Source organism: Taeniopygia guttata, chromosome 1 (assembly GCF_048771995.1).
Source record: "Taeniopygia guttata chromosome 1, bTaeGut7.mat, whole genome shotgun sequence".
Classification (NCBI taxonomy): domain Eukaryota; kingdom Metazoa; phylum Chordata; class Aves; order Passeriformes; family Estrildidae; genus Taeniopygia; species Taeniopygia guttata.
In genome coordinates, this window is record NC_133024.1 from 94,052,959 (window position 1) to 94,078,994 (window position 26,036).

General features: G+C 34.2%; 1 protein-coding gene across 5 annotated transcripts in view; it reads right to left on the bottom strand.

Moving 5' to 3' along the window:
- The window catches only part of NLGN4X (neuroligin 4 X-linked), a 159,891-nt gene that overhangs the window by 83,906 nt on the left and 49,949 nt on the right, over nt 1-26,036 (bottom strand). For 4 of the 5 annotated variants that reach the window (XM_012569616.5, XM_030280448.4, XM_030280444.4 and 1 more), the window contains one exon: nt 24,926-25,765. The exons of the other annotated variant lie outside the window; for it this stretch is intronic. In XM_012569616.5, coding sequence (XP_012425070.1) covers nt 24,926-25,397 — 472 coding nt within the window. In that variant the 5' untranslated portion in view covers nt 25,398-25,765. The remainder of the gene's footprint in view (nt 1-24,925; nt 25,766-26,036) is intronic. 5 annotated transcript variants of the gene reach the window in all.

A 26,036-nucleotide genomic window follows, 5' to 3' on the forward strand; every position in this document is an offset into this window, starting at 1 on the left:
CAGGAAGGCTTGGTCTGATGATGATATGAAAAGCCACCCACATGAATATATTATATAGTAAACTTAGGAGCAAGTAACAGGGGAGAAATACCAGATGGATCACTCTCACTATAAGCATATTTCTTCTGTAAATATAAAATACATCCAAGTATGCAGTCGAGGGTTGTGCTTTTGTGGTGGTGAAGGGGCGCCCTTTTTTTGTTTTTTTTTATGGAATGTTGAACTTTAAGGTAAGACTTAAAGGTAAGCTTTTCCTACATTGTATGAATGCTGTGCTCTTGTACTACCCTACACCAGGCTTCAGCTTAGGTTTTAGCAACAATTTCTATGCAGAACCAGGCTGCTGAAGGTATCAGAACAGTGTCATTGCCAGTGTCTCCAATGCACATGCAGCAGCTAAACTGTGGTTGATGGTGGAGCTGGTGCCCAGCAGAATATTCAAATAGCTGGAACAGCAGAAGCAACTGTGATTAGAGCCAAATATTACATAGCAACCATAATAATTTGCCTAGTTATTTAAGACAAAAGCAAAACAAGTCTAATCTTTGTCTCATCTTATTCTTTCCTCTCTTTATTCTTAGTCCAGCCTTAATGCTAGTCCCTAAAGCTTGAGCAGAAGCATCAGAATATAGGTATGGGAAATTTTTACTAGTATTGTCATTTTGAAAATATGATAGATATTTAAATGCATGGTTGAAGAATTTCTTTGTCATAGGCCACAGTAATTTTTTTATTTCCTGCTTGTTTTTTTACACTATGCCCTGGAAAGCACTCTTTTTTCTAAATGCTTATACATAGGAAAGATAATCAGCATACTTACAGCTTACTCAGAAAACTACTAACTTTTTATTAATCCTAAACTCCTTAATATTTGTGTTTAGATGGAGAAACAGCCATGAGCGTAGGATGCAAAAAAAACTGGCAAGGAGAGTATGATGTCATATACTACACTTCTGCTTTTTCTCCTGTAAGATTTGAGCATAAATTATGTCAACTTATGTCTACTGGAAACTGCATTTTCACTGTTGTTTTTATGTTCGATTAATGTTTTTGCCATCCTGTCTATCTTTGCAATAGGTATATACAAATTCCTGGTGATTTTCCACTCTGCTCTCCATCTTGCACACACAGCTTGCTCACACACACACGTACACAAAAACAGATAACACCAATTTCTGTCAAAGAACTGAATGTAAATGGAATAATTTTTAAGGTTGGTCTTCAATTTAGATGTGAAGATGCATTCTTTTCCATTGGTAGTTATAGTCATGAAAACATTTACCATCCCTTGACTAATCCCACCCTTTCTGTCATCTGCTTATAACTGTCTTCTTGCTAGGAGATAATTCAACTGCACATGTGATTTCTTCAGAGCTCATCTCAGACAAAAATGTGTCAAGTTAACAAAGAATGACTCTTTAAACTAAAGAGATAAAGCTAAAACACTCTGACTGAAATAGGTTAGGAGACAATCATTTGACTAGCTTCACAGGCAGAGGCAGAAATTGCTGTACTGGAGGGTGGCAAGCAGCGACTTTCTTTGCTGGCATGGCTGCAGCAAGAAGAGGATTCATCTGCTCCTCTGAAATACTTAAGCAGGTGAGAAGTGACTGGCAGAGAAGGAAGGATTAAGAATTTACTGGGGAGAGATAAACACTAATTCAATCTCTAAGAGTGAAGTTAGAAAGCAGAGTGGTATTATGCCATGAGGAAGCAAGAACCACAATTGATAAAGCAGCAGATGCCAATGAAGGCACTCAATACAACTGTTTCTCAAAAATATTAACTCCAAATTGCAAAAGAAGCATTTAATCTCACTTATTTTCATATTCTACCTAGTCCTTCACCTTTAAAGACAAATTAAATTTCCCTATAGTAAAATAATACTAATGAAGTGCTTGGAATCAGAACACAACACAGTCAAAGTGATTAACTATAAATGACAGAAGAGAAAGACTTTTCTGGAATGGAATCTTGATCCCAATACTATACATGTATCAGACATATGGCCTCTCTGAAATCAGACCAAACTAGAGGCAGTTCTACTGCAAGTGGAACAAGAGTAAAGCATTACAATCTTAAATGACCTATTCTAAAGGAAAACAAAAACAAAACCAATACAGAGGTATAGGCAGAGTGATTGTAATAATCTAGGAAGGTTTACATGGAGAATATAATCTTTAGATGCTGTGTTTGAGCAGCATTCAATTTTTAATGCTGCTTTGTTAAAATAACTGAATCCCTGAAGCAGGAAGTGAAGAAAAAGGAGACTGAGCTTGAAGGTTGTTCCTAAGGCACTATATCTTCCAGGCCTCCTTCTGGGACAATGCTAATTATGAATCATCTTTCACTCCAGGTTTTGCCTAAGGCACAATCTAGCCATAAATAAATATTCATATCACTGAATCCAGCAAAGGCTCATTTTTTTTAAAGCAAGAATGTTCCTAAGCAACTCTGAATCAGCTCAAAATCCCATAAACATTAAGTAAACTGAAAAGCTTCCTTTGCAGATTATGTAAAGCCTTTAAGGGAAGAGTTTAGGTTTATGGATGAACTCGCTCTAAAGCTTATGCTAAATAAGACATCTACATTTCCTTATAATCAGTAAGATAATTTATTCTGTAATTTTCTACCACCTTAGTGACAAGCACTATGTTCTTCCTGCACCCAAGGAGCAAGGATTCACAACATGAAAAGCTAAGTTAAAATAATCAGGCTTCTGCTATTAAGGAATAAGTGAAGTGTTTCAGGAGAATGAAAACTTCAGCAGTTTTGTCACACACGAGAGAAATCTTTGGCAAAATGATGCACCCGGGTATAAAAAAAATAATTTGTAAGTAGATAAGTATGTGATTTGGGCTTTTTTTTTACTGATACTCAGCTTTACATATACTTGTTTATAGTCACATTCATGTATTTGCAAACTAACCTCAAAGTCTATTTTAATTGAAACTGAAGTACTTAAATTGTTGAGGTCCATGTAGAATCTAATAATGCCTTTAAAAGTTCCAGTCTCGTGTAGTTTTGAGCCCATTACATATTTTTTGTGTAACATGATTTGCTGTTTTGAATACTCTAGATATATGCTTTACACCATGACTTATATTAAATCATTGCTTTGTCATTATTTTCACTGCTGTTATACTGAAGTCCTAACCCCTATTTAAAACATAAAAATCGTATTGTTTATTGCCCTTGTAGAAATGCATCTTCATATAAGCAGCAAAAGCAACCACTGACTTCAACACAGTTAGAGATTACATTCAATAGCTTTATGAAACAATATGTCTTGTTTCTACACAAAATACCATTATTATTTTGTGTAAATGGAGTGAGATGCTGACTATTTTGTTGATCCATTTGCTGAAACAAGGCAGTATTGGAGAAAATGTAGGCCTCTGGCAGCTTAGGGAAAATGAACAAGAAAAGGAAAAAATTAGCACATTAACAACTTGCCTTCTCAACCTTCATTATATTTAGTATCTGCTCTTTTCTGGAATGGATTCGATTGTACGTGCACATAAATGTGTGCTTGTGGATCCTAGAAGTTCTAAAAGGGCCAACAGGTAGCCGAGAGGGAAACAGGTTATTTAATCCTTGCTTTATTCTCAATATGATGAAATATAATGTGAGCTTTGTCATAATTCCTTTTAGGGTAACAGTCATATGTGTTCTAAAAACACTGCTAGAATGACAGACCACAAGCATATATACAGGTTCTGCTTGTTTCAGTGCTTAAACACATGCTGCAAATGTAAACCTGGAAATGATACGAAGGAAAGCATGAGTTTAATGGAGAACTATTATCTCAAGTCCACCTGAAATTTGAAAGAAAAATACTGAATTTTTACATGAAGAAAGTAACATGTGGTAACTCATGGCTTCTGATAATCCATTCAAATAAGTGGGATACCTATAAATATACAGAAGTAATATGCTAGTGACTGAATTCTGAAGAAGTTTCTTTAACAGCAAAACTTGATCCCAAAAATCAATGTCAAGCCTTTAAATAAATAATAAAAAATAAATAAATAAGAAGAAGCATTTAAAAGTTCCAGCATTAAAATCGCTTTCTAAAGTTGTCATACATGACTGGAAGAGAATATGAAGAAAACAGACAGCATGCTAGATTAAGAAGAGCTTAATTAACAGTTCAGGAAATTTAAAAAAAACAAAAACAACTATGTTTCCATTAAACCTTCCATAAGACCTAAGTTATTAGGTCTCATTAGGTACAAAGAAGATAAATGTTCTTTTTTACTACATCCCTTTTTTCCCTAGTTGCCTTGGACCACATTAAAATTCCCCAGTTTCTATCCTGTTCCTTTTAGAATTCATTCTGGAAAATGTGTGATGGCTATAGGGCCAAAAGTTGCTGTCAAGTTTGCTTTTGAAAATCCTGGGCAACTTAACCAAATTCTCTACATAGCACACATGATTGAATAATCTGGCTACATCTGATATTATATAAAGTAGTTGTATTGCCTGGAAGGCAGGAATTGGACAGGAAACCAATAACATGTTGAAAACACTAGGGGAAAAAGAAAGGCAATCATTTGAGCAAGCTTCAGATAAGTGGTCGTAGAGGAATATTTCCACAGTTTTATATGGAATGTTCATGTTCTTATGTTCAAAGGCATCAGAAAGGGTCAGAAGAGCAACAAAAGTCAGGAAACCATGCATGAGTGCATAAAGCCATGCATGAGCACATACAAATGAACTGGAAACCTGTAAAAAATTATTTTACGAAAAGTGACTACTAGAGGTAGCTCCGACTCCAGGAATCAGGTTGCACAATCCTTAACCATTTCATAGGGTTTCTTTGCACACATCCATGTCTCATTTGTTGTGAAGATGGTTTAAACCCTTATTGAATTCAAAGCGAGATTTCTGCTCTTTTCCTGTATACTACATAATAAATTATTAGGAATACCCTGAAATCAATGTAATTACTCACAGAGCTAAATATTTATTCTGCAATACTAGAAATATAACAGACAATTATGGAGCAGAGAAATTAGCCTGAGTAATATACACAAAACTCCTGACTTTCTAAACCTTAAAAAACAAAAAACAAAAAAAAAAAACCCCAAAAAACCCAACAACAACAACAACAAAAAAAAAGCGCCTCAATGGGCACTAGTGCCATAAGTGCCAGGAAGGACTTATGAGCCCTCACTAAGTAGTTTAATTTCAATATGTGTATCTATAATTCTCTTGTAAACAGAGTTTCTGCTATTTCCACTGTCCAGTTTATTACTTAAAAGAAAAACAAAGAAACCTATACATTACATTTACAAGGGGTAAAGCAATGACTAGACAGAGAATGGAAAAAAACCCCTATAATACTAAAACGCAAATTAGCTTTCAGAAGAACACAGAAGTTTCAAATATGGGAAAAAAAGAAACAGCTTCCATGAGTCCCTAAGAGGTTGTCTGCATTGTATGAAGTAGCAGCATCCAGATATCCCTAGGCTAGAACTAGAAAGGCTTTTTGATGACAGGAAGCAGAAAAAATCTATCACATTCTTCTTTCTTAATCTAATTAGGTCTGATAAATGACAACAATATGTTCTAGTCTAGATGAAGCCTCTTTAAAAAATTGAAGGAAGTTAAATTCTCTACCAAATAAACAGATAATTTTGTTTTAATTGTGTCTGTTTTGAAGATTTACTAGTAATTTGGTACTGTCAAATGGGTTACTTGAGGATAAAATTTTTTTTTATTATTATATTAGTAGTAGAAATAGTAGTAGTATTACATTATTATGTAATTATTATTAGAATTATTCTTATATTGTTATTAGAAATTTAATAATGTTTTCACAATTTAATGAATCAATGCATGCTGTCTTTGTCAGGTACAACTGAGGTTAAAGGTAGCATTAGTTTAAATGAGTATCTGTACACCAAATTATCTGTTTCTAATGAATCTCCAACACTGTCAGTTATTATTATGTACAAAAAATTAAGCTAGTATTTGACTTATTTCATTATTGAATGAAATATTATTTTATTATTCTTTTTTTCCAATTATTATGGACAAGAAAAAAAATAAAGAAGATTATTGTTCTCTTTGGCTTGTAAAAGCAAGCTTCATTGTTACAAAAATTGATTCCTACAGAAGTGTAATTCATAAGCCTAAATTGGCACTATAACTTAGAATTCCAATTCTATTATCAATACAAATTGATAAACTCTATTTTAAATAGCCATTTACTTGAAATATCTTCAAAGATAAGTATATATATATTTATACATACACAAATATATATGGAACATAAAATATATGCAAAAATGTAAAATACACACAAAAATATACCTACACAGTTTGTTTTAGAAAATTCAGCTAAAGTAGATGAAAATTACTGAAAATTAACCATTGAAGTATAAGCCACAGTACTTGAATCCTTCTCATCTGTACTGTTCCATTCTTTTTGCTCAGCGTAAACATTATTTATCTGCATTATTTGCTATTTATCTGTCTGTATTACTTTCAGATAGGTTCAGATCACTGAAGTCCCAAATGCCATGCTCTTTTACTATTCCTCAGTGACAGCCACAGTGGCCTCACCATCTCTTGCTTTAATTATGCCCTCCCACAGCACTGGCACGGAGCAGTTCCTGTGGAATGTTCCTGCAGGGAGCTCCGTGGGGAAAGGCTCACAGGTGGGGTGCACATCCCTGGCTCCTGCTCTGAGCTACACCCACCTCTGCTGCCCTGAGGCTCTCCACCGCAGCCAGCTCTATCTAGGAGGGATGCCATGCGCCGGCATCGTGTGGGCTGTCATTTCTAATGCTGACACTTTCGGATATATATTCTTGGATAACAACAAAAAAGTCAAATTGTACTGCTGGTTGGATACAATTAAACAGAAGGGCACACATGCCACACATGCATGGACACACATTCATTACAGGCTCTTACAAATCTGCTTCATCCAGCTTTGACTAGCATTCAATTCTGTGGAAATACCTGTCATATTAGAGTTGAATATTTATACAAAGTTACCATACTAAGCCTTGAAGAAAGCAGGTATCCCTGCAATGGCTTGTTTGATTGCTGGTTTGTTTTCATACTGGATGCTCGCTAAAAAAATAATCTCTCTTTTGAAAAAAATCCTGAAAAAAATTTCAAAAAATTCCAATAATTGCATCATTGGAATTACTGTTGTGTTCAGTTGGGTCATAACCAACATAATAATAAAACACTAGGTGTACTATATCTTTTACCAAAAAAGGTAATAGTAAGCAAAGTTCAATTTTTAGTAAGAATTTATCCTTAGATCACAGTAAGTATTTCATACAGGAAGTCAAGAAGTATTTTCTTACTGTAATTTCACCATTGAAATTATTTTCTATGCAAAAGCTTTTACTTTGTTGCTTTAATTAAAGTCATACATGAGAAAATAAAAGTCCTTTCAGCTCTATTCTGTATATTAATGTTGTTATTCATGTGATTGTTTTGTTCTTAAATCACAGATAGAGAGTAAATTTAGTCCACGAGAGTTCTGCCGCTCTCACTTATTAGTGGTAATCAATACTACCTTGTGTTACATGCATAATTGACAGTTTCCTGGTGCTCTTTAATACTAGATTACATATGTTATTCTTTACAAATAACACCTCTTTCAGCAAGTAACTAATAGTCCCTCTGAGGAAAGCAAGTATTGACTAAGGAACTCTACATTCTCCACTGCAACAATTAGCAGCCGTATCAGCATGACCGTATTAACCAGTCTAACACAGCTGGTGTTTAAGTCAAGACTACCCAAAATTAAACCATCCCTTGCTGCCTTGAATTGCCATGCAGGACATGGAAAGATCTGGGAACACTGTGAAAGGCAAGGAGTCAGAGAGATTGAGTAGGAGTCCAAATATATAAATGTCTAAGAAACAAGGTGTTTTGGTTTTTGGTACTCAAATAATTCATATTTACGCAAGAGCTCTCATATTATTAAGTATCTGAGAGATCCAGTGTAGGGGCCAGAGAAAACAAAGAAAACACATTTGTCTGTTCTCATTAGTTACATCTGTTAATATATACAAATTAAGATATGGTGATTCCACGGAACTAATTTGAAAGTTCTAACTTGTATTATGAAAACCTTTTTATTATTTTCTTCTGTGTTTTTCATTTTATACACAATGGCAATAATGTTTTGCACACAGAATTTAGCCTTTGTGGTCCACATAACAGCTGTTGGCAGTAAAGAAATTATACTATCCACAGAGTCTGACTTCCTCTTTTTTAGATGCACTGCTCTTGTTCAATAGAAAAAGAAAAAATATGCTTAAAAATGCAGTAGATTCCAAGTATGTAAAACTGGAACATAAATCTGCCAAATCACATGGCTACTAATTTACTAATTATTGCAGTACACTAATTATTGGCAATATAAATTCTTAATACAAGGACTTTCTACTGAAGTTTATCCTGCTAATTCTGAAGCTAAATTTAGACATACGGTTGTCAACAAAATAGATCATTATCAACGTTATATGCTGTGTAGTTTAAACAGAAAATAATTGAGGGGAGGAGTGTGTATATATATATATATAATGAAGAGCTCTTTAAAAAATACATGAATAAAATAGTTCTAGAAAAGCATTCATAAAGAATGGCTAAAACTGTCATGCAACTTGAATGCTGAGCTGCAGGTTTTGAGTATTTTAGTCTGCTAATTTAGAAGTTTAAACCTATTTATTGTTCACAAATATGCTGAGCTGACAACTCTAAAGACAGAAATAATCTATTTATCTAAAGGATGGATATTTACCTACAGCAAAAGAACATAAGTTTGATTTTACTGAGTCAGATCAAGGAGTGGAGTTTCTTTCTTATAGCAAAGAAATTCGCAGTAGTGAAACGACACTTGCAGTTTACTTCACAGTAGTTATTTACAGTTACTTACATGCCTGTGTTTGAAGAAATGGAGGTAAAAGAAAGAAATAAACAAATAATTACTAAGATTATTAATGTTAACCAAGATACCTATTTTACAAAGGCATAAGTGCTCTTTAGCAGCCCAGTGGAATCTCAAGGGCACAAGCTGATACTGAATACTCCAGTAAATGCAGTGCTGTAATTGGGCAACAGGTAAGTAGGCAACCAAAAGGGATAATCAAAAACCTTGATAAGTCTTTTTTTTTTTTTTTTTCAAAAACTAACATTAATTCTGGATCGTTAGTACAGAAAAGGATGACTGGGTGGCTACTGATGTGCAACAGATAGACAGGCATCCACTGTGTTCAAGAAAATCCAGCAATATTATTTTCAAATGGTTCAATCAGAAATTCTGGAAAAGAAACCAATTAATTGAGGAAAATAATGTCCAATAGCAAATATGTAAGACAAAGCTTCTAAAAACTCCAGGAGTTACTAAAGTTTCTATAATAAAGTTCATATGATATATCAGTGAAGGCAAACTACTGTGGTATATCCTGCAGAATACCACAACAGGAACAGAATGAGAATGAAAAATCCATGAGAGAATATGCAAGATGCTTAAAACTGCAGAACACAAGAAGTTTCTAACCACCTTGGCCATAAATGGTCATTAATAACTGCAAAATTTATACATTTGAATGCAAATGGACATAGACTCCCTTGAATCTATTAGTGTGAGGGTGACAGAGCACTGGAACAGGACTCCCAGTGGTGTCTCTTTCTCTGGAGATACTCAAAACCCACCTGGACATAGTCCTGTGCAACCTGCTCTAGGTGAGCCTGCTTTAGCAGCAGAGTTAGACTAGAAGATTTTCAGAGATCCTTTCCAATCTCAAACATCCTCTGATTCTGTGAACTACTTAGATTTCATGAATCAAAGGAGTTATGATATTCTCTCAGATAGAAGTTCTGCTCTAATAATGGATCAAGTTGCAACTGCCTTTAAAAATTTTAATCTCAGGTTACTAAGGAATGCACTAGATAAGAAGAAATTTGACAAAGAGGTATTATTTATTCATATGTATATATGTGTGTATGTATATACAAATATATGTATGCGTGCATGTGTGTGTCGGCATGTGGGTGTGTTTATACACTCAGGATATAGTAGATATTGAGTGTTTCCTTATGCAAAAGCCCATTTCAACTGTTCATGAAACAAATAAATTTGACCTAAAACAAAAACATATTTTTACTGATTGCAGTTTATTTACATTTTTCTAAGTATGACAAAATTCTTTACAAGGCAATGTTGTCTTATCATACTGCTTGATTCAAAACTAATCACGGTGCACATAAAACCCTAAGAAAGTATCTCAGTCTCATCATAGCATAGATTATTACTTTTCTAGATAAAATGAATATACTTATGGCTAAACAAAGCACTGCTTTTAGCCTACATTAAAAGATAAAATAAAAACTACCAAATATGCCTACTCAGACCTGTGAATAAAAGTCCAAAAAGGGGAAAATAAAAAGCTAAGTGTTGATTCAGAAAAGTACCTTATTTGCAGAAAAAAAAAAGTAGATAGATATAGTAAAGGGAGCATAGCTAAAATATAGTGAAGATGCTGTGCTACTTAGGAGGAAAAAAAAAAAGTAGGAAAGGTCATAATGAAATGTCTGTATCCTATCACAACGGTTTTATCCACTTGTCCTCTAGTATCTGTACTGTTATTTCTGGGGAAATGTAGGCTTTCTTTAGCAGCTTAGATCTACTTTTCCACGGTCCAGTCTCACCAGAGAGGATTAATGATGCTCCCTGTGTACTCTTTGTTCTGGTAGGAATTCAGGCCAGGCTTCTCTGTGATGGTGAAAATTGCTTTTTTTGCTGTCACTGCTGATTCCTCCTTCGGCAACCTTGTCTAGCAAATCAGACCTGCTCAGTGAGGTTCAAACTAGAGAAATGTATTGTTGCAACCATTTGCTAACTGTTAGCATTTTCCCACACTGCTAGAGCTTTGGATTGCTCCCCGAAGCAGCTTTCTCCATCATTAAGCCCAAGTATTTAACTTGGACACACTGTGTGACTTGGCTGCCATCAGATATTCCTTTACTGGATGTTCTGACAGCAGACTGCGCAGGACCCCACTTACTGTCTGCTGGCCTTAAGAAAACAAATAAAATGCTTATATATCTAATAGAGCTTACAACTCCTCCCATGAGGGCTGCTGCGCTCAACAGAAGCTTTCCTTTAGGTGGAGACTTGTGAAGTCTACCAGCTTCCTTAAAATACTTTCCTCCAAGCTGAAGCACTGACAGCCTTGTAAGAGAATAAAGGAGCATTTTATTTTTCTCTACTCATTTTTTTAGTCAGTGGCTTTATCTAAGAAATGTAGCTGTTCAGCAAAAATGTAGAGTTTGTCCTTATCTCTCTTACCTGAGAGCTTATCTATGCTACCCTATTGTGCAGTAGGGACTACTGAAGTGAAATGCAAATTATCAGTGTATACAGGCAATTTTGCAGGAAATGTCAACCAAATATGAATGTAATTTTCAAAGCAATTATCAGGCAAAGAGGTTAGTGCATTTTAGCTGTTCATGAAAAATCCCCAAGGGTGTATATAATTCCTGGGCTACAGGCAAGCCAACATATTTTTTTTGGAAAACAATATGTAAGTCTTTTAAATCTATCTGTTTACAAACTTCAGGAATTATCATAGGCTATATTTGAGTGGCATTAAGCCTGCAAGAATATGTCATGCTTTGTGTCGCTAAAAAAGAAGTGTTAATAAATGCAAGACTAAAATTTCCATGAAGAACATAGCAAATCACAGGTAGTAATTTCCAAATTACTAAAATCATATTATTGAGTGAAAATAATCCCAGAAATTCTTCTAATTTGCATATAAATATTTCACATGGGGGTGATCAACATGACCACTATGTCTTTTTATGGTCATGAACATAAAGGGGTACTAGCCCTGGCTGGTTTATTCTGTTTCACCTGTATTCTGTTTCATTGTCTACGGATACGGCTAGCATAAAATTACCAATTACATATTCCTATGTCATCTTGATTACTAAAGCTGACACATGGTTAAATTCTCAGGGTGTGAATCATTACCATTACACCATGTTAGATAAACTGGCTGTTCCTAGTGTGGGTGCCTTAAGACTCAGTACTAACTTGGATAAAATCCATTATCTAAAAAGCATCCTCCATTAATGTTTTTCACACCTAGGTTAAAAGCCAGGGCATTTATAATAGACTCAGAAAGTGCATAGTCAATTCATGGAACTATCTCTTATACTGCAATGTCTCAATTCTGTTTGAAATTTTTTCAATCCTTCTAAGTTGTGGGCAAGATGAAGAAATGCACTTGCCAGTAGCAAGGGGACATGTACTCCATGGAACCATTTAAACTGTGAATCATGTCAAGGTTACAGACAAGGTTACAGCTAACTGATCAGAGCAATAAAGCTATGGAATACACAGCCAAATGTTTTATTAAGGTAATGGGAACTGGAGAAAGGTGGGATATTTTTAATAACCACCTCCCGGATTATGTACAAACCCAAAGTATTCTAGTTCAATGGAAAGTAAGTGTGCTGCATGCAAAATACAACGTCTTTGAAGAATTAAACTGAAAACAAAGGTAGTTGATTGCTCCCTCAAGCATAGTTTAGCAGCCACAAGAAAGTACAAAAACTCAATATGGGTTAGGATCTTAGATGATTGAAAATGGCACTAAACAAGGTCTGTGCATAAAGAATGCATCTGGTGGTCCCAGAGTTCTGGACCCAGTGTAAAAGTACATATCCCATTAGGTCTCTTCTCAGGAGGGGGCTTATAGGTCATATAACATTTTCATTTCAGAATGGTTTATAAGGGTTATGCCAGCTAGATCATTGCCATCTGGCAGATTTATTAGAGCAAACACTTAATATTGTACTCAAAAGTAATTTCTTTATTAGTTGAGAGATAATGAAGAAAATAAAAGGACACACAGAAACATTCCAAACCATTTGTTGCATCTGCAAAGAACATACTTTCTTCTAAAATCCACTTGAGTTCTTGCTTTCAGTAAACTTTATGAGAAACCTATTAACTCTGCATTATGTATTAGTAACAACCTTTTTTCATTCCCCAGAAATGTTGCTGATCTCTTCTGAGTTTAAACAGATTACACTGAGAGTTTATATGCCTTAACCAGTCACAAAGTTTCCCCCATCTTTCAGTATTTCAATGCCTTGGGATCTTCTTCTGTCACAAGTCTTATTTCCTTATTTCCCTTTCCTTTTAACTCTTGGAAAAATTCTATCTGCTGTCTGATTTCTAACTACTCTGTGAATATTGAGAGTAAAGAATTAAATGCAAACTTTGATAGCAAGGCTTCAATCTTCTATCAGTACATGACCCACATCAATTTCTAGATGCATTAGTTTTAAATCTCTTTACCCAGTTACTTAAATTCATTGTGGTACAATGGCTCCCAAATCTATTGCCCTTTAGACTTTTCACAGTTTTGCTTGGAGGTTAAAATACAATGCAATGACATGCAAAGTTCTGCCAGTAAATGGATCACCAAGGGGAGTAAGACAGATCCTAAAAAAAGCTATGCACACACAGAAAAAAGGAATACAGTCTTTTAGGTTATAAGTACATGGGAAGTAACTTGAGCTTTTTGTCACCCAGAGGCATTTCCTTCTTGAAGTTGTTTCTAATTGTAATCAGAGAAAAAAAAAAGTGGTACTCATTTTCTAAATGGAAAACCAAGGCACAAAGGCAACTAATGATCGATCTCATGTCTCTCACCATTAGACCTCAGAATGCCTCAGCGCCAGTGTATATAAGTAATACAGTGGTTTTGGTAATACATTAAAAAACAAAACAAAACAAAACAAAACAAAACAAAAAGGCAATTTTACTTCACATCTCTTCTGTATTAAACAACAAGTCTTGTAATAAATCTGTACAAGAAATGGAGAAATTGGTACGTAAAGTGGTAGGTGTTTGTAGTTCCAATTTAGGCTTGCAAAAGAAACACAAAACAGAAAAGTCACTCAAAAAAATTAAGTTACCTGTGCTAAAATAACCCTTTTGCTTAGTACATCATGAAGGAAAAAATGCCTTAACCAGGTCTGCCTTTAATGCAGAAATAACTGTTTTATAACTGGTTTTAGGAACTAACAGTGTCTATCTTATAATTTGTGTTGAGACAAAATAAGAAAAAGATCACAAGAAGAAAAAGAATATTAATATAGAAAATCAAACCCAAAAGCTATATATTAGAATTTGAAAGAATCAAGTTAATAATCCCAACTCTAAGCCATTTTGATTTACTGTATTAGATATGCAAAACAAGCATTGTAAAGTAGCCTGCTTTTAGAAGTTTGATACAGTATTATGAAGCAACAAATCCAGAAGTAGCACTCAAAAATGAAATAAACTATTAATTCCATAATATTTTAAAAAATGTGATGGATACTGATACTTTCTAAACTTATAATAACTTACAAATTACTTATAAATTCTTCATTTATTTAAGAAAAGTAGAAAATTAACTTAATCATTACAGGCTGCACTTTCAATGGTGATGAAACCTGAAAATTTCTGCTTGAACTAAAGCGAGATAAATGTTACATGATGGAAATCTTTCATGGCCTTCCTAGATGCTCAGGTACTTTTATACAAAACTGTACATTGCATTTAAAGAACAGACACTTAAGAAAACCCTCAAAAGTCAGTATCTGAACATCATCCTTCCCTTTGACTCTTGCAATATCTGGAACACTTTCTGGGCATATTTATACATGGGATGTGGGGAGAACATTTCATGATGACAACTAAAATTCGAGGAAGAAATGTTCAGCTAAAAATGAAAAATGAAAACAACAGTAAACAACAACAAGTAAATTAAAGCAAACCCCAACTTACTACAGCAGGGTGCATTAAGATCCCCATGTACTATAGGCCAAATGCAGCTTAGCAAGCATAGTTGAGCAATGCACTGAAGGAGTCCAGTAGAGAACTAACACATGAAAGAGAATCAGGCTTTGTCTCTTTGCCTGATACTTTCACATCCATTGCATATCTAATATATACATAGCTACCCTTCCTAAAATTATTTAAAATTGTAGCTGCTGTTTTCTCACCTACTGCTGCTTCTTGTGACGTTGATAAAAAAATAGATTTCACAGAATGACTAGGTTGTAAGAGACCTTAAAGATCATAGAGTCCAAGGCATGCCCTGGATAAAGAAGAATATCCAAATAACACCATTTTTGGAAATGGAAACTGAATTTGCACTTACTATAATACTATAGTATTACTTTGTACAGTGAGCAAAGGGATTCATTTATAAAATGATAGTGGCCAAAGCAGGTAAGAAGAAGCGGTTAGAAGGGAAATTGGATAGAGAAGAAATAAAGCTTGAACATCTCTCAGCAGTTCATTGTGAAAATGCTAAAAAGAAAAATTTACCTATTTAATCCCTCTACTACAGTTTACTTCTGGGAATAACACTGAATTATGGATATTATAGATAACCCTGGGAGAACAAAAGTAAGAATATAGTGTACAGTATGACTTTTAGAAACTTATCCCACTCTTTAAATTCACATAGTGCATTTATTTGTCTTCAGTTATTTTTTCAATTTGTTTTCAATGAAGTATTCCCACTGAGAGATTGTAGTACAGAGCTGCTCCTTTTGTGCAATGTCTGTGTCACTTTCTTTGACTTAGCTATACTTTCAGGCAATTGTTAGTGACAAGGCATAGCAGTTAATCCATAGGGATGGTTTTATGCATTATCACAGTAAAAATCTGATTTAATCCAACTCCCAAGGACCCACCCTAGACATCAATTGCAACTCAGCCTCTTGCATCTAATCCCTGAAGGCAGAACAAGGTCTATGGTTTAGGTAGATGAGAAAGCACCTCAAATCCTTAACACCATAAAAACAACAGTCTGTTTGAATCAGATAATTTATGAATCTGAAAGCAAGATATTTTGGAGGGGAAGCCCTCCAGCATTTGTGTAATTTGTATGACATAATACAGTTTAGATATTGTTAATTCCAACAAAGTTATAGAAAAAACTTGAAAGATGCTTTGACATTTTTATCTCAGTGAAATAGAAGGAGGCAAAAATCATTTGGCACTTTAGATGTTTGAGCTGTATAACTATAAAACAGAAGATGGAAAGAAAATTGCATTAATTTAAAAAAATTATTCTTTCTTATATTTTTGTTTTGAAATGGAAGGACCAAATCAAAACTTCTTTAAGCAGGAATGTTTGTAGTAACTTATCACAACCAAACAGATCAAATTCTCTACTTTGGAATCTTCTCTGCCATTGAATGCCTTGCAAGTATTATTCAATTAAAAAAACTGGTACATTTCCAGTATGCTTATTACCCAAACATTTATTATTTTACAATTTAAAAAAATAGTTTTGCTTAAATTTGTCAGTGTGAGTGCATGTTTTGCTTGGAAAAGTTCTATTCCTTGTATAAATTAATCAGTCCACAACCCCAGAATCAACACTGTCAACTTTATTAACTTTAAGCTTGGGAAAGGTGGAATCAGATCCGTTCCTATCTGTTTAAACAGTAAAAACCAGCACCTATTTGCGTGTTTTACTACTGCATTCACCAGCATGATTTGTGTCTCTTTCAGTGATTCCCAGGGACAGAAAAAAAATTAGTTTGCTGGAAACTTTTGCTCCCTCTGGTGTCTGAAACAAGCATGAAAAGCCAGCAAAAGCACTACTATGGGGGCAGTATTACAAATGCAGAATGATTTTTTTTAATTTCCTGGCCACCCTAAAAATACTACATAAAAGATAATTTGATACCAATTTATTTGAAAGATGATGAAGTGTATGTATTTGGATTGGGTTTCATTTGCCCTACTGCATATTTAATAAAACAGACAATGTACCCATGATTTCCAGCTATGATGGCTTGTAAACATTACCAGTGACTAATTGAATAGTCATTTGAATCTGCACAAAGCAATTTCCCTCCATTAGATTAAACATGTCACACCCTGTCAATGAAAAATCTATTTAAAATCAACCCAGCAATTATAAGCATTTTGGAATGAGGCACCAGAAATATATTTGTAATTAAAATTCCATATATATATATAGTGTAGGAATTTGGCTTAGCATAACAAGTAAATTTATTCTTCACTAAAAGTTTGCCTACAGCAAGAACTGTAAAAGAAAAAATTCCCTTCTATTATAATGGATTTTTAACACATCAGTACCAGATAGCTATAAGCATTAGTTCATTTTCACGGTTCCATAATAATTATTTCTTATTGTTTGTCACTTTGGATACCAAGAGCAAGGTCCAGATTAAAAAAAGCCTTAAACCCCAAGAACATAAATTCTTCCATATTCCTTCGGATGATAATATCACAAACACAAATGAAATTCACTATCATTAACTTTCTTTTTTCCCCTTTTTCTCCTTTGTTCTATTTGGATTACAACTAATACATTCAACTAATACTATCCTAAAATGTAAGCATATGTAATTGATTATATGACATTCTGAGAATTTTATCTGGAATGTTAAGCAAGAAGCACTGAATAAAGGCCAGAAATATTTTTTCCCTCTAAAAATGATGGCAAACCAAAGTACTGTGCAAAAAACTGTCACATTCAGGAGAAATTTTTGTCTTTGTTTCATTTATCCAAATATTTTTCAGGAATCCTGAGGAGGAACTAATGAGTATTTGCTTTATTTAAAACTTGTGTTAATTTATTTTGCAGATACCTAAACATTTGCAGGAAAGAATTGTAAATTTTCCCAGTTGACCAACTACTTATGATGGGGTAGTTTCTACTCACATTGATGTGGATACAATTCCTTGAAATATTTTCACAGATGTGACTGATTTATGAGCCCTGTGATTTAGCTGAGCTATTCAGCAAGTGTTTTGTTTGAGCCTCCAATTAATGTACAAATTAAAGGCAACCGAACCAAATTTGAGTGAAAAGACACCTTTCAAAACTTTCAGACCAATGCAAAAAATACCTGAAAGAAGACCAATGAGATCACAAAGTCTTAACAGGAAATCAAAGCTAATACAAATGATGTGGCCATGACACTGACCAAATCTGACTGCACATATTCTGCACTATTCACCACTCAGAAGCCTGCCAAGGACCCACTGCACTGCTCCAGGGCAGAGGCACTGCCTCAGTGTTAGCAGGTATCACATTGATTTGTGTTTTGACAGCAAGCAAGACACACAGAGAACAGCAGCAGCTTACAAAGACGTGTTTTCCAGAAGTGAAGAGGAAAGCTGCATCTAAAAACAAAACAAAGTAAGAAAACCCCCAAACAAGACAGAAAAGAAACTCCAAGCAAGTACACAGAAAAAAAAAAAAAATCCAAACCAAAACAAAAAGCACCCTGAATAGACAAGTGGGAGTCAGTGGACAAAATGAGGTAAAATCTGATCTCATGTGGGTCTATCTCATGACTAGAGGCTTTTTCTTCTGTGTCACTAAGCCAAATGGCACAGCCTCTACAATTCCAAAGGCACTGTTCTTTAACTAAAAGGATAACATTAATTTGCCTTTGCACAAGAAGTGTTAATTCATCGTGTTTTAAAGAACATTCCCCCCACTCTAGCAGGTTTTTCAATATGAGGTAGTGATGAGACTCTAGGAAACAGTGCCAAAAATCCTGTTGGGATTAACTAAAGTCATATTGAATGCTGAGTCTTCTTGCTAGGCTTCACTGCATATCAGTTCCTGAGAAGGCCATTTGGGTGCAATCCTGTAAAGTGCCTGTGGAATGGGCAGCTCCTGGGGGAAAGGACAGCGTTTTGAAATTAGCAACTAAATCTGAATTTATCTCTAAGGATTTAAGAACTTTATTTCATCTAGATTAGAGTCCTGTTCTTTGGTGTCAGAAGGTATTTGCGACTGTTAAAAGCAAGAATGTAAAATGAGGGTCTGGATTACCACAGCTTTATCCTGGTAGGCAGAGAACAGCCAGACATATGCCTCCTCCTTTCTCACAGATGCCACAATATTTCTGGATTAGGAGGAGGGGATATATTGGACCCTAACAGTGAAAGAATTGGCTTGAGGCAGTCTGACACAACAAGGAGTTTATCTTTCACAATGGAGAGCAATTTTCTCTCTGATCCTAAAAAGTATGTTTATGTTCAACTGGTACTATATGAAATAATTCCAACATTGCCATTTTGTATGGTAATTGTTATCTATTATGGATCTCTCTCACCCTGGAAAGAAATACAATCATTTTACAACAGGATATGTCTTATTTTGTGTAATTTTTATATGCATTTTTATAAGCTGAAATGCATTTACATAATAAAATTTTAATAATTAAATTTTAGTTTTCCAGTACACAAACAATTAAATGAATAGGTGGGGGTTAAAAATAAGCCAGTAAACCAGTCACCAACAAAACCTATGACAATACTGAAACTGAAAACAAAGTTTTGTTATACTTCTGTTTTGTTTTTTTTTCAAAAGATCATTATTTGCAATATGAAACTGTTTAAACTTTATTATCTATAGAAGTCCAAAGTATGACTTAAAACAGATTTAAAATATTTTTAGAAGTAAATAAATATATTTAATTTGCTCCTAAAAATACTTCAGAAATCATAAGTAAATCTCTATGTTTCTATGCCAAATAAAGAAATTATAACTGACTTTAAAAAGTATGTAGTAAAGATTTTGAGAAACAATATAAATAGTAAACATATATACAAGAGATATTGGACTCATAATTCCTTAAAGTTATATACATAAATCCTTGCTTTAATTTTTTAAGTAGCTACTTATATTTACAAAAGTTGTGAAGAGATAATAGGACAAATCAAATTTTAAGATTACCAGAAAAGTGTCTGATATACATATACCGAAACCTAAAACTACACACAGTTTGGGAGAATCTATTGTATAGAAAATTAAGTTTATTTGAAAATTACAAGTTACTGTTATTATTAGTATCACCTTCTAATAATTCAACAAAAATGATGCTGTGCATATTGCAACTATCTTGCCCACTGTGAAACTATTCTTATGTATGACCCAATTTTTACGTATGACACCTTATTTCTCATAGTAACAAAAAGGCCATTGATTAGCTTACTTTTTTATTCTACGCCATTAACTTGAAGAGACTAATCTTTACACTACCTTTTTCTTTGCCTCAAAGAAAAGGGAAGAAAAACTCAATTTTTGTCAATTATGTTTTATTAGGATGATTTTGATAAAAACACTTTTTCCAAGTTAAAGACATTGCACTCAACAGCAATGGCAAGAAGAAAGCTGTAAACAATTATATATTAACCAGCCATTATTCATTTCATAATAGGCAAAACGGACAGTCTGAGGCCTGTCTTCTTGATCAGCTGTGCTCAAATTTTTCATTTTGTTATTTCTTAGTCAAACAGACACAGAGTCAAGAGCTGCACGTATATTTAGTCAATCAGTACCCAGAGAAGGAATATTGTTGAACTCTTTGCACCAGACTTTATTTCTTCCTGGTTGTCCACAGTTAAATATACCACTAATCCTAGGCACACCTCAGTTCCCTTAACCTAGTGAAAAATGATCACCTCCTCACTTATAAGTGTCATGGTCTCCCACTTTTGTTGTCACTTCAGCTACATTTATTTTGAGGTAAATGAAACAAGAGCTCACAAGCAAGAAACACTAAGATACTAAATACTTCATTAGTTAATCTATAACAAATACATAGTAGATAAGGAGCTCCACCCTTGTGTAAAACGTACACTCTATACATATACATATGCCAAAAAAGGTAAAAAGTATATATGCTTACTTTTGATCTGAACATAGCAGGTTTTAGACAAACATAAAATAATTTGTTCTTGTTGGGTTTTGTTCTTTTTTTCTGTATTGATTTTTTTTTTTTAAATCTTGCTTTTCTATTAATAAAATTTCAAAGTTTATCATTAAAGAAATACAAATTAAGGGTCTTTTCTGGGTTTTTTTTGTTTTTTTTTTTTTCTTGTTATACTTTTTTCCTCTGGTTATGATAGGAGATAGCAATCTCCTTCAGAATCCACAGATTCAAATGATAAAGGCCAAGGATTAAGCACAGCCGATTAACAGTCTGTGTCCTCTTCAATCTAGCATTTCCACTGCAGATAAACCCATATTCAGACTGAAGTTATAATAAACACACTGTCCTCAATATCATCTCCCTAGATGACCTCCTCAAAACTGACATTCAAGTATTCTTGTGGAAAATTACAGTTCATAGTAACTGAAGAAGAAGCCTAGACAATATACACCCACAAAAATAATGCTGCAGATCAAGCCAAGTGTTTAGAAAGCAACTGGATAAAATGATAGTTTCACTATAAATATTTTATTTGCTTCAGTTCTGAGTAATTTATTATTAGTATAGGTTTGACATATAAAATAAAATAATTTTCTTAGATTTTTTTTTTATTGCTTGTATTGTGTGTAATTAAATTAACTGCAATATTATTTATAGTTATGACCAATGGTTTCAATTTTTTTTTCCTTCCAAAGGCAAAAGGAAATAAACTGTGAAAATCTCCAGCTACCTTAGATACTCTGAAATAGAAGTATTACTGTAAGGAAAGGGACACCAAAAAATACTTGTCTAGTGAAAAACAGCAAAAGAATAAAAATTTACAAGACAGAATTGCAGTGTTATTCTTCTAGGTATGTATACTGACTTCTATGATAAATAATATTTTCACCTAAAGTGAAAAAAGTGCCTATAAATAGGAAGATAGTTTTTGCTTTGTAAGGACATTTTAACACAGGAAATTCTGATAGGATACTCCTGCTATCTGACATTTGAAATCCAGAATTTTTTGAGTCTAAAGAAAGGCTAAGATTAATACAGACACAGACTGTGTAGCAGGTTATTTTAATTCCTAACCTAGAAGCTCCAAATATTTTAAAGAACTATAGATTTATATGTTATTTAATTTCCTGGTACTTCTTCAAACAAAAGCAGTATAATTTCAAACTCTTCATTGAAACTAACTAAACTTATCTACCTTGTTAAAGTGACTGTATTCTACTCTTATTCCCATTAGTTTATAATGAAAGGATAGCAGTGAAGCAATTCTGAAATCAGATGGAGGGATATGTGCATTTATTAGTCAACCCTTTATTGAAAGTAATTGATAAAAATTTGGTTCTCTTTGGCCAAACCACAAAAATAATAGGAAACAGGTAATGCTATATACTGAAAAAGAACTGCAAGAAAACAAAACAATGAAAAAAATCCCAAAACCTGAGCTTCATTTTGATTAATTATTCACTAGAATTGCTTTGAAGTAAGCACTGCAAATGACTGCAGATAATTCATTAGTTGTTGCTCTATTCTTTTCTCCAAAGATAAAAAAACAAGAAAAAAATTATTCCGAGTAAGTTTCACAATCCGAGCATTTATTAGGTTTGGATGATTCCAGCCACCTTTTCTTCTAGAAAACAGTATCAAAATTCTTTTAAATCAATTTATACTGAAGAAATAATTGAAAATGTAAATTTAATTCAAAGCCACTCATTTTGAAATCTTGCTTCAAAAACTAATTTCATGGTCTGTTTCCATAACAATGTGGATTATTTTTGCCAACTAGGACTCATATAATGAAGCATAACATCTTTAATCAGATTGTATGCACTCCTATTTAAGACTGTTTAAAGTGATTTGGAGACACACTAACTTAGAGCATCTGATTTGTAGGTCATTTCCTGTTAAGCATCTTTATGGTCAGAAGATCACATATATTCCTCACCAAAAAAAGCCTCTGAGATTTATTAATTAGTGACAAATAATATATATTATTATATTATATGCTGATATACAGCATACAATTAAAACATTATGTACTTAATTCATTCATTCTTAAGCTTCTTGTTTCCCAATGGAATCTTTAAAAATGCTTTTCATATTGTAGAGGAGCAACCTTACCTTCAGCTCATCAGTAACAGCAACCTTGTCTTCTCAATATTCAGCTACAGTTTTTTATGCATGTGTTTTAATACCTCCTTTCAACAGGAGATATAAAAGCAACTTGATGCCATTTACAACCTATTTAAAGAAAATCTAAAACCAGGAGGAGAAAATCATGAATTTGCAAAAGTGGACAAAAATGTCTACAGAATGTGAAATTAAATTTATCAGTCCTTTCTACTTTAAATCTAAATGTAAATGTCATTAGCTATTATAGCAAGATGAGTGTTGTAGATTGCTAGTCATTCAGCTCACAATATTTTACTATTTTTCATTTGATATTAAATATTCTTTTCCTAGACATTCACATATATTTTTCCATGTCTAATTTCCTGTATCCCCTAATTAATAAATGAAACTTCTTATTATTAGATTGGAGGAATATATGATTTATTAAAACTGGATTCTAAAATAAGACTGAGTTAGAAGATCTGATGTTCCTTCAGTGAGAACAAACAAAATCTTAACCCAGAATGCTTTCTCAGGGCAAGCTTACCCCAGTGATTAATTAAAGTATGAAGGCTAAAATCCAGAACATAAACAAATTTGGGAAAAAATTATCTATGTCATTATCCAAGGAGTAAGAAGAAGCCCAATGAGGCTGTAAGAGTGAAAGAACTGAGTTGTAAAGGCCTGTTCCTTTGTCTACACACCAAGGCACACACACACAGAGACACACACAGACACACACAGACACATGCACACACAATCATGCACACAGAGCCCCCATAAACTCAGCTTTCCTTTCACAGCACTTTTCCTTTAAGCACCTTGGTAGTATTTACGTTTGCAAAGTTCCCAGTATTCCCAAACCTTACCCCTTTATTCTCAGTTTTCAAGTTTTTGCTTCAGCTGATGAGAACAGGAAAAGAAGGTGGTATGTTTATTGCTGGCAGGCAGCTTGGAAATTCTGAGTAAAGAAGCCAATCAAGGCAGAAGGATTATAATAATCAAAGCAGAAAATTTGCATATTTAGAGTATGGTTACTGAGAAATAACAATGCCTTGGTTGTATAAATCAAACTCTCAGCAAAAGTGAAAGGATTTGCATATCTGGGAGAAATCTGACACATTATTCATCCCTAACTGCATTTTAATTAGCAGAAAGCACTAGCTTTAAGTGGAATATTAAATATAAGTGCTAGTACTATTTTTATTTCCTTGTGAAATAATAGACTTAACTTGTTTGGGGCCCAATGAAAACAGGTTTTCTTGCCTGTAGGAAGCAATACTTTGCAAAACGACCAAAGATACATCCATCATGACATGCAGCTACAATTTTTAAGATTGAGATCATGTAAATATCCAAAGAGTTCTGTATTACTACTTGTGTTCATCCTTTTTGTCTATAGAAAGTGGTTCAAAGTAGCTCTCTTGAGACAGTATTGCACAAGAGAGATGAAAGTTTAAAGCCACCTGTTCCAATCTGCATAATAAATCACCTTGACTTCATTTTAAATTTAGTGAATGAAGAAAAATAAGCTTGACTGAAAAGTTTTACAGACAAAAATCCTAAAAAAGTCCTTGCTGACAGAATTACTGTAATAATTTTCTATTATCTATTAAAATCAAGCAGAGTTAACGGTAGGCCCAGAAATTTTATGATAAAATAAAGAAAAAAAAATAGGTAAATTCTGCTTTAAAAATTAGCATGTAACAATATATTTGTACAATTCATGCATGGAAAAATGATAATATTACTTCAGGTTAGTGTTTATTTCCCCTTTCTACTCTTGTGAAGGATTCTCAGCTCTCTTTTAGATGTAAACTTAAGTCTGGCTGACATATCCTGGCCACTACTTGCAATCAAACTGCAGGTTGGTGTTGCACTGAAAAGTAAGAGAGAATCTATGCAAGCATGTTCAATTTACAAAGTATTACTAATAATGCATATTCAGAGGCATTATCCATGGATGAAACTCAGTAAGATGCTTTGAAGACCTGGACACTCCTCATATGTTGAACCGGTGAGCGCACCGCAGCGTGGGTCTCAGGGTACTTACCATCCTCTGTGGGCACATAGATATTCAAATACAGACAGTCTTCATTTTGATCTTGAACATATGTCACCACAGTATCCAGATTGGCTGTAAACCAGACTGGCAGCATATCATTGAGCAGTGACCTCTCATCCAGGTACTGTGGGCAGACGGCGGCAAACTGTGTGGCATTGCGGACGCCCGTCCAAGACGACGGTGGCTCTGGGGGCTGAAATCGCCTTTCTCCAGTTGGAGGAGAAGCATAAGGAACACCCAAGTACTGCTCCACTGGACCAAGGATCTCATTAGGCAAAGGTGTTCTTAAACCACGTATTTTGCCATAATTCGTAGTAACAACTGGGTATTGTGCTTGGCCATCAATGAGAGTAAATCTTATAGCCAGTGCAGTTATCCACAGGAGAAAGTTAGAATTCAACATGACACACACTGGTGTGAAGATCAAAGGCAGCCATAGGAGTCCCATTGGTTTCGACATTATTTAAATCAACATCAGCAGGGCTCTTTCTTCCACAGCCAGGAGAAATTATTCAGTCAAGGAAAGTGAAAACTAATAAAACAGTAGTCAAAAGGAGATGAAGTGAAGGAAAATGTATATTTGTTCAGGCAACAAAAAAACAAAAGCTGATGTGTGGTAGGTGCCTCAGATGACTGGTTGTAGACAAATCCCAATGTCAGAAGAAACAAGGGAGTGTTTGCCCCTAAGGCCCATCCCAGACTTCAGTGTTGAATTAATCCTGGCAATGCACAGCACTTCCCGACAAGTAGAGTGGTGAGAGATCCGCAGTTATTCCACTGCCCCAGTGAAATGGCTCCTTCCAGTGAAGTCCAGCCCACTCAGTCAGCCTGCGGCCAAAAGAAAGCGAGCAATTCAAATCAACAGACAAATTTATCTTGGCATAAACCTTAAAAAAAAAAAAAAAATCTTTAAAAGCCAAAAATTATATTCACACACTACTTCCATGCCAAGGAACATGTTTTATGTTACAAATGTTTTATGAACTTTAGACACTCTGGTGAGCCATGTGTTTCCAGAGGTATGTAAGTTAAGAGAACTAAACTTGAAGCCACAAGGTTATTTCACAAAACAAATGTTTCTGCTTCTCTATATGCTTCC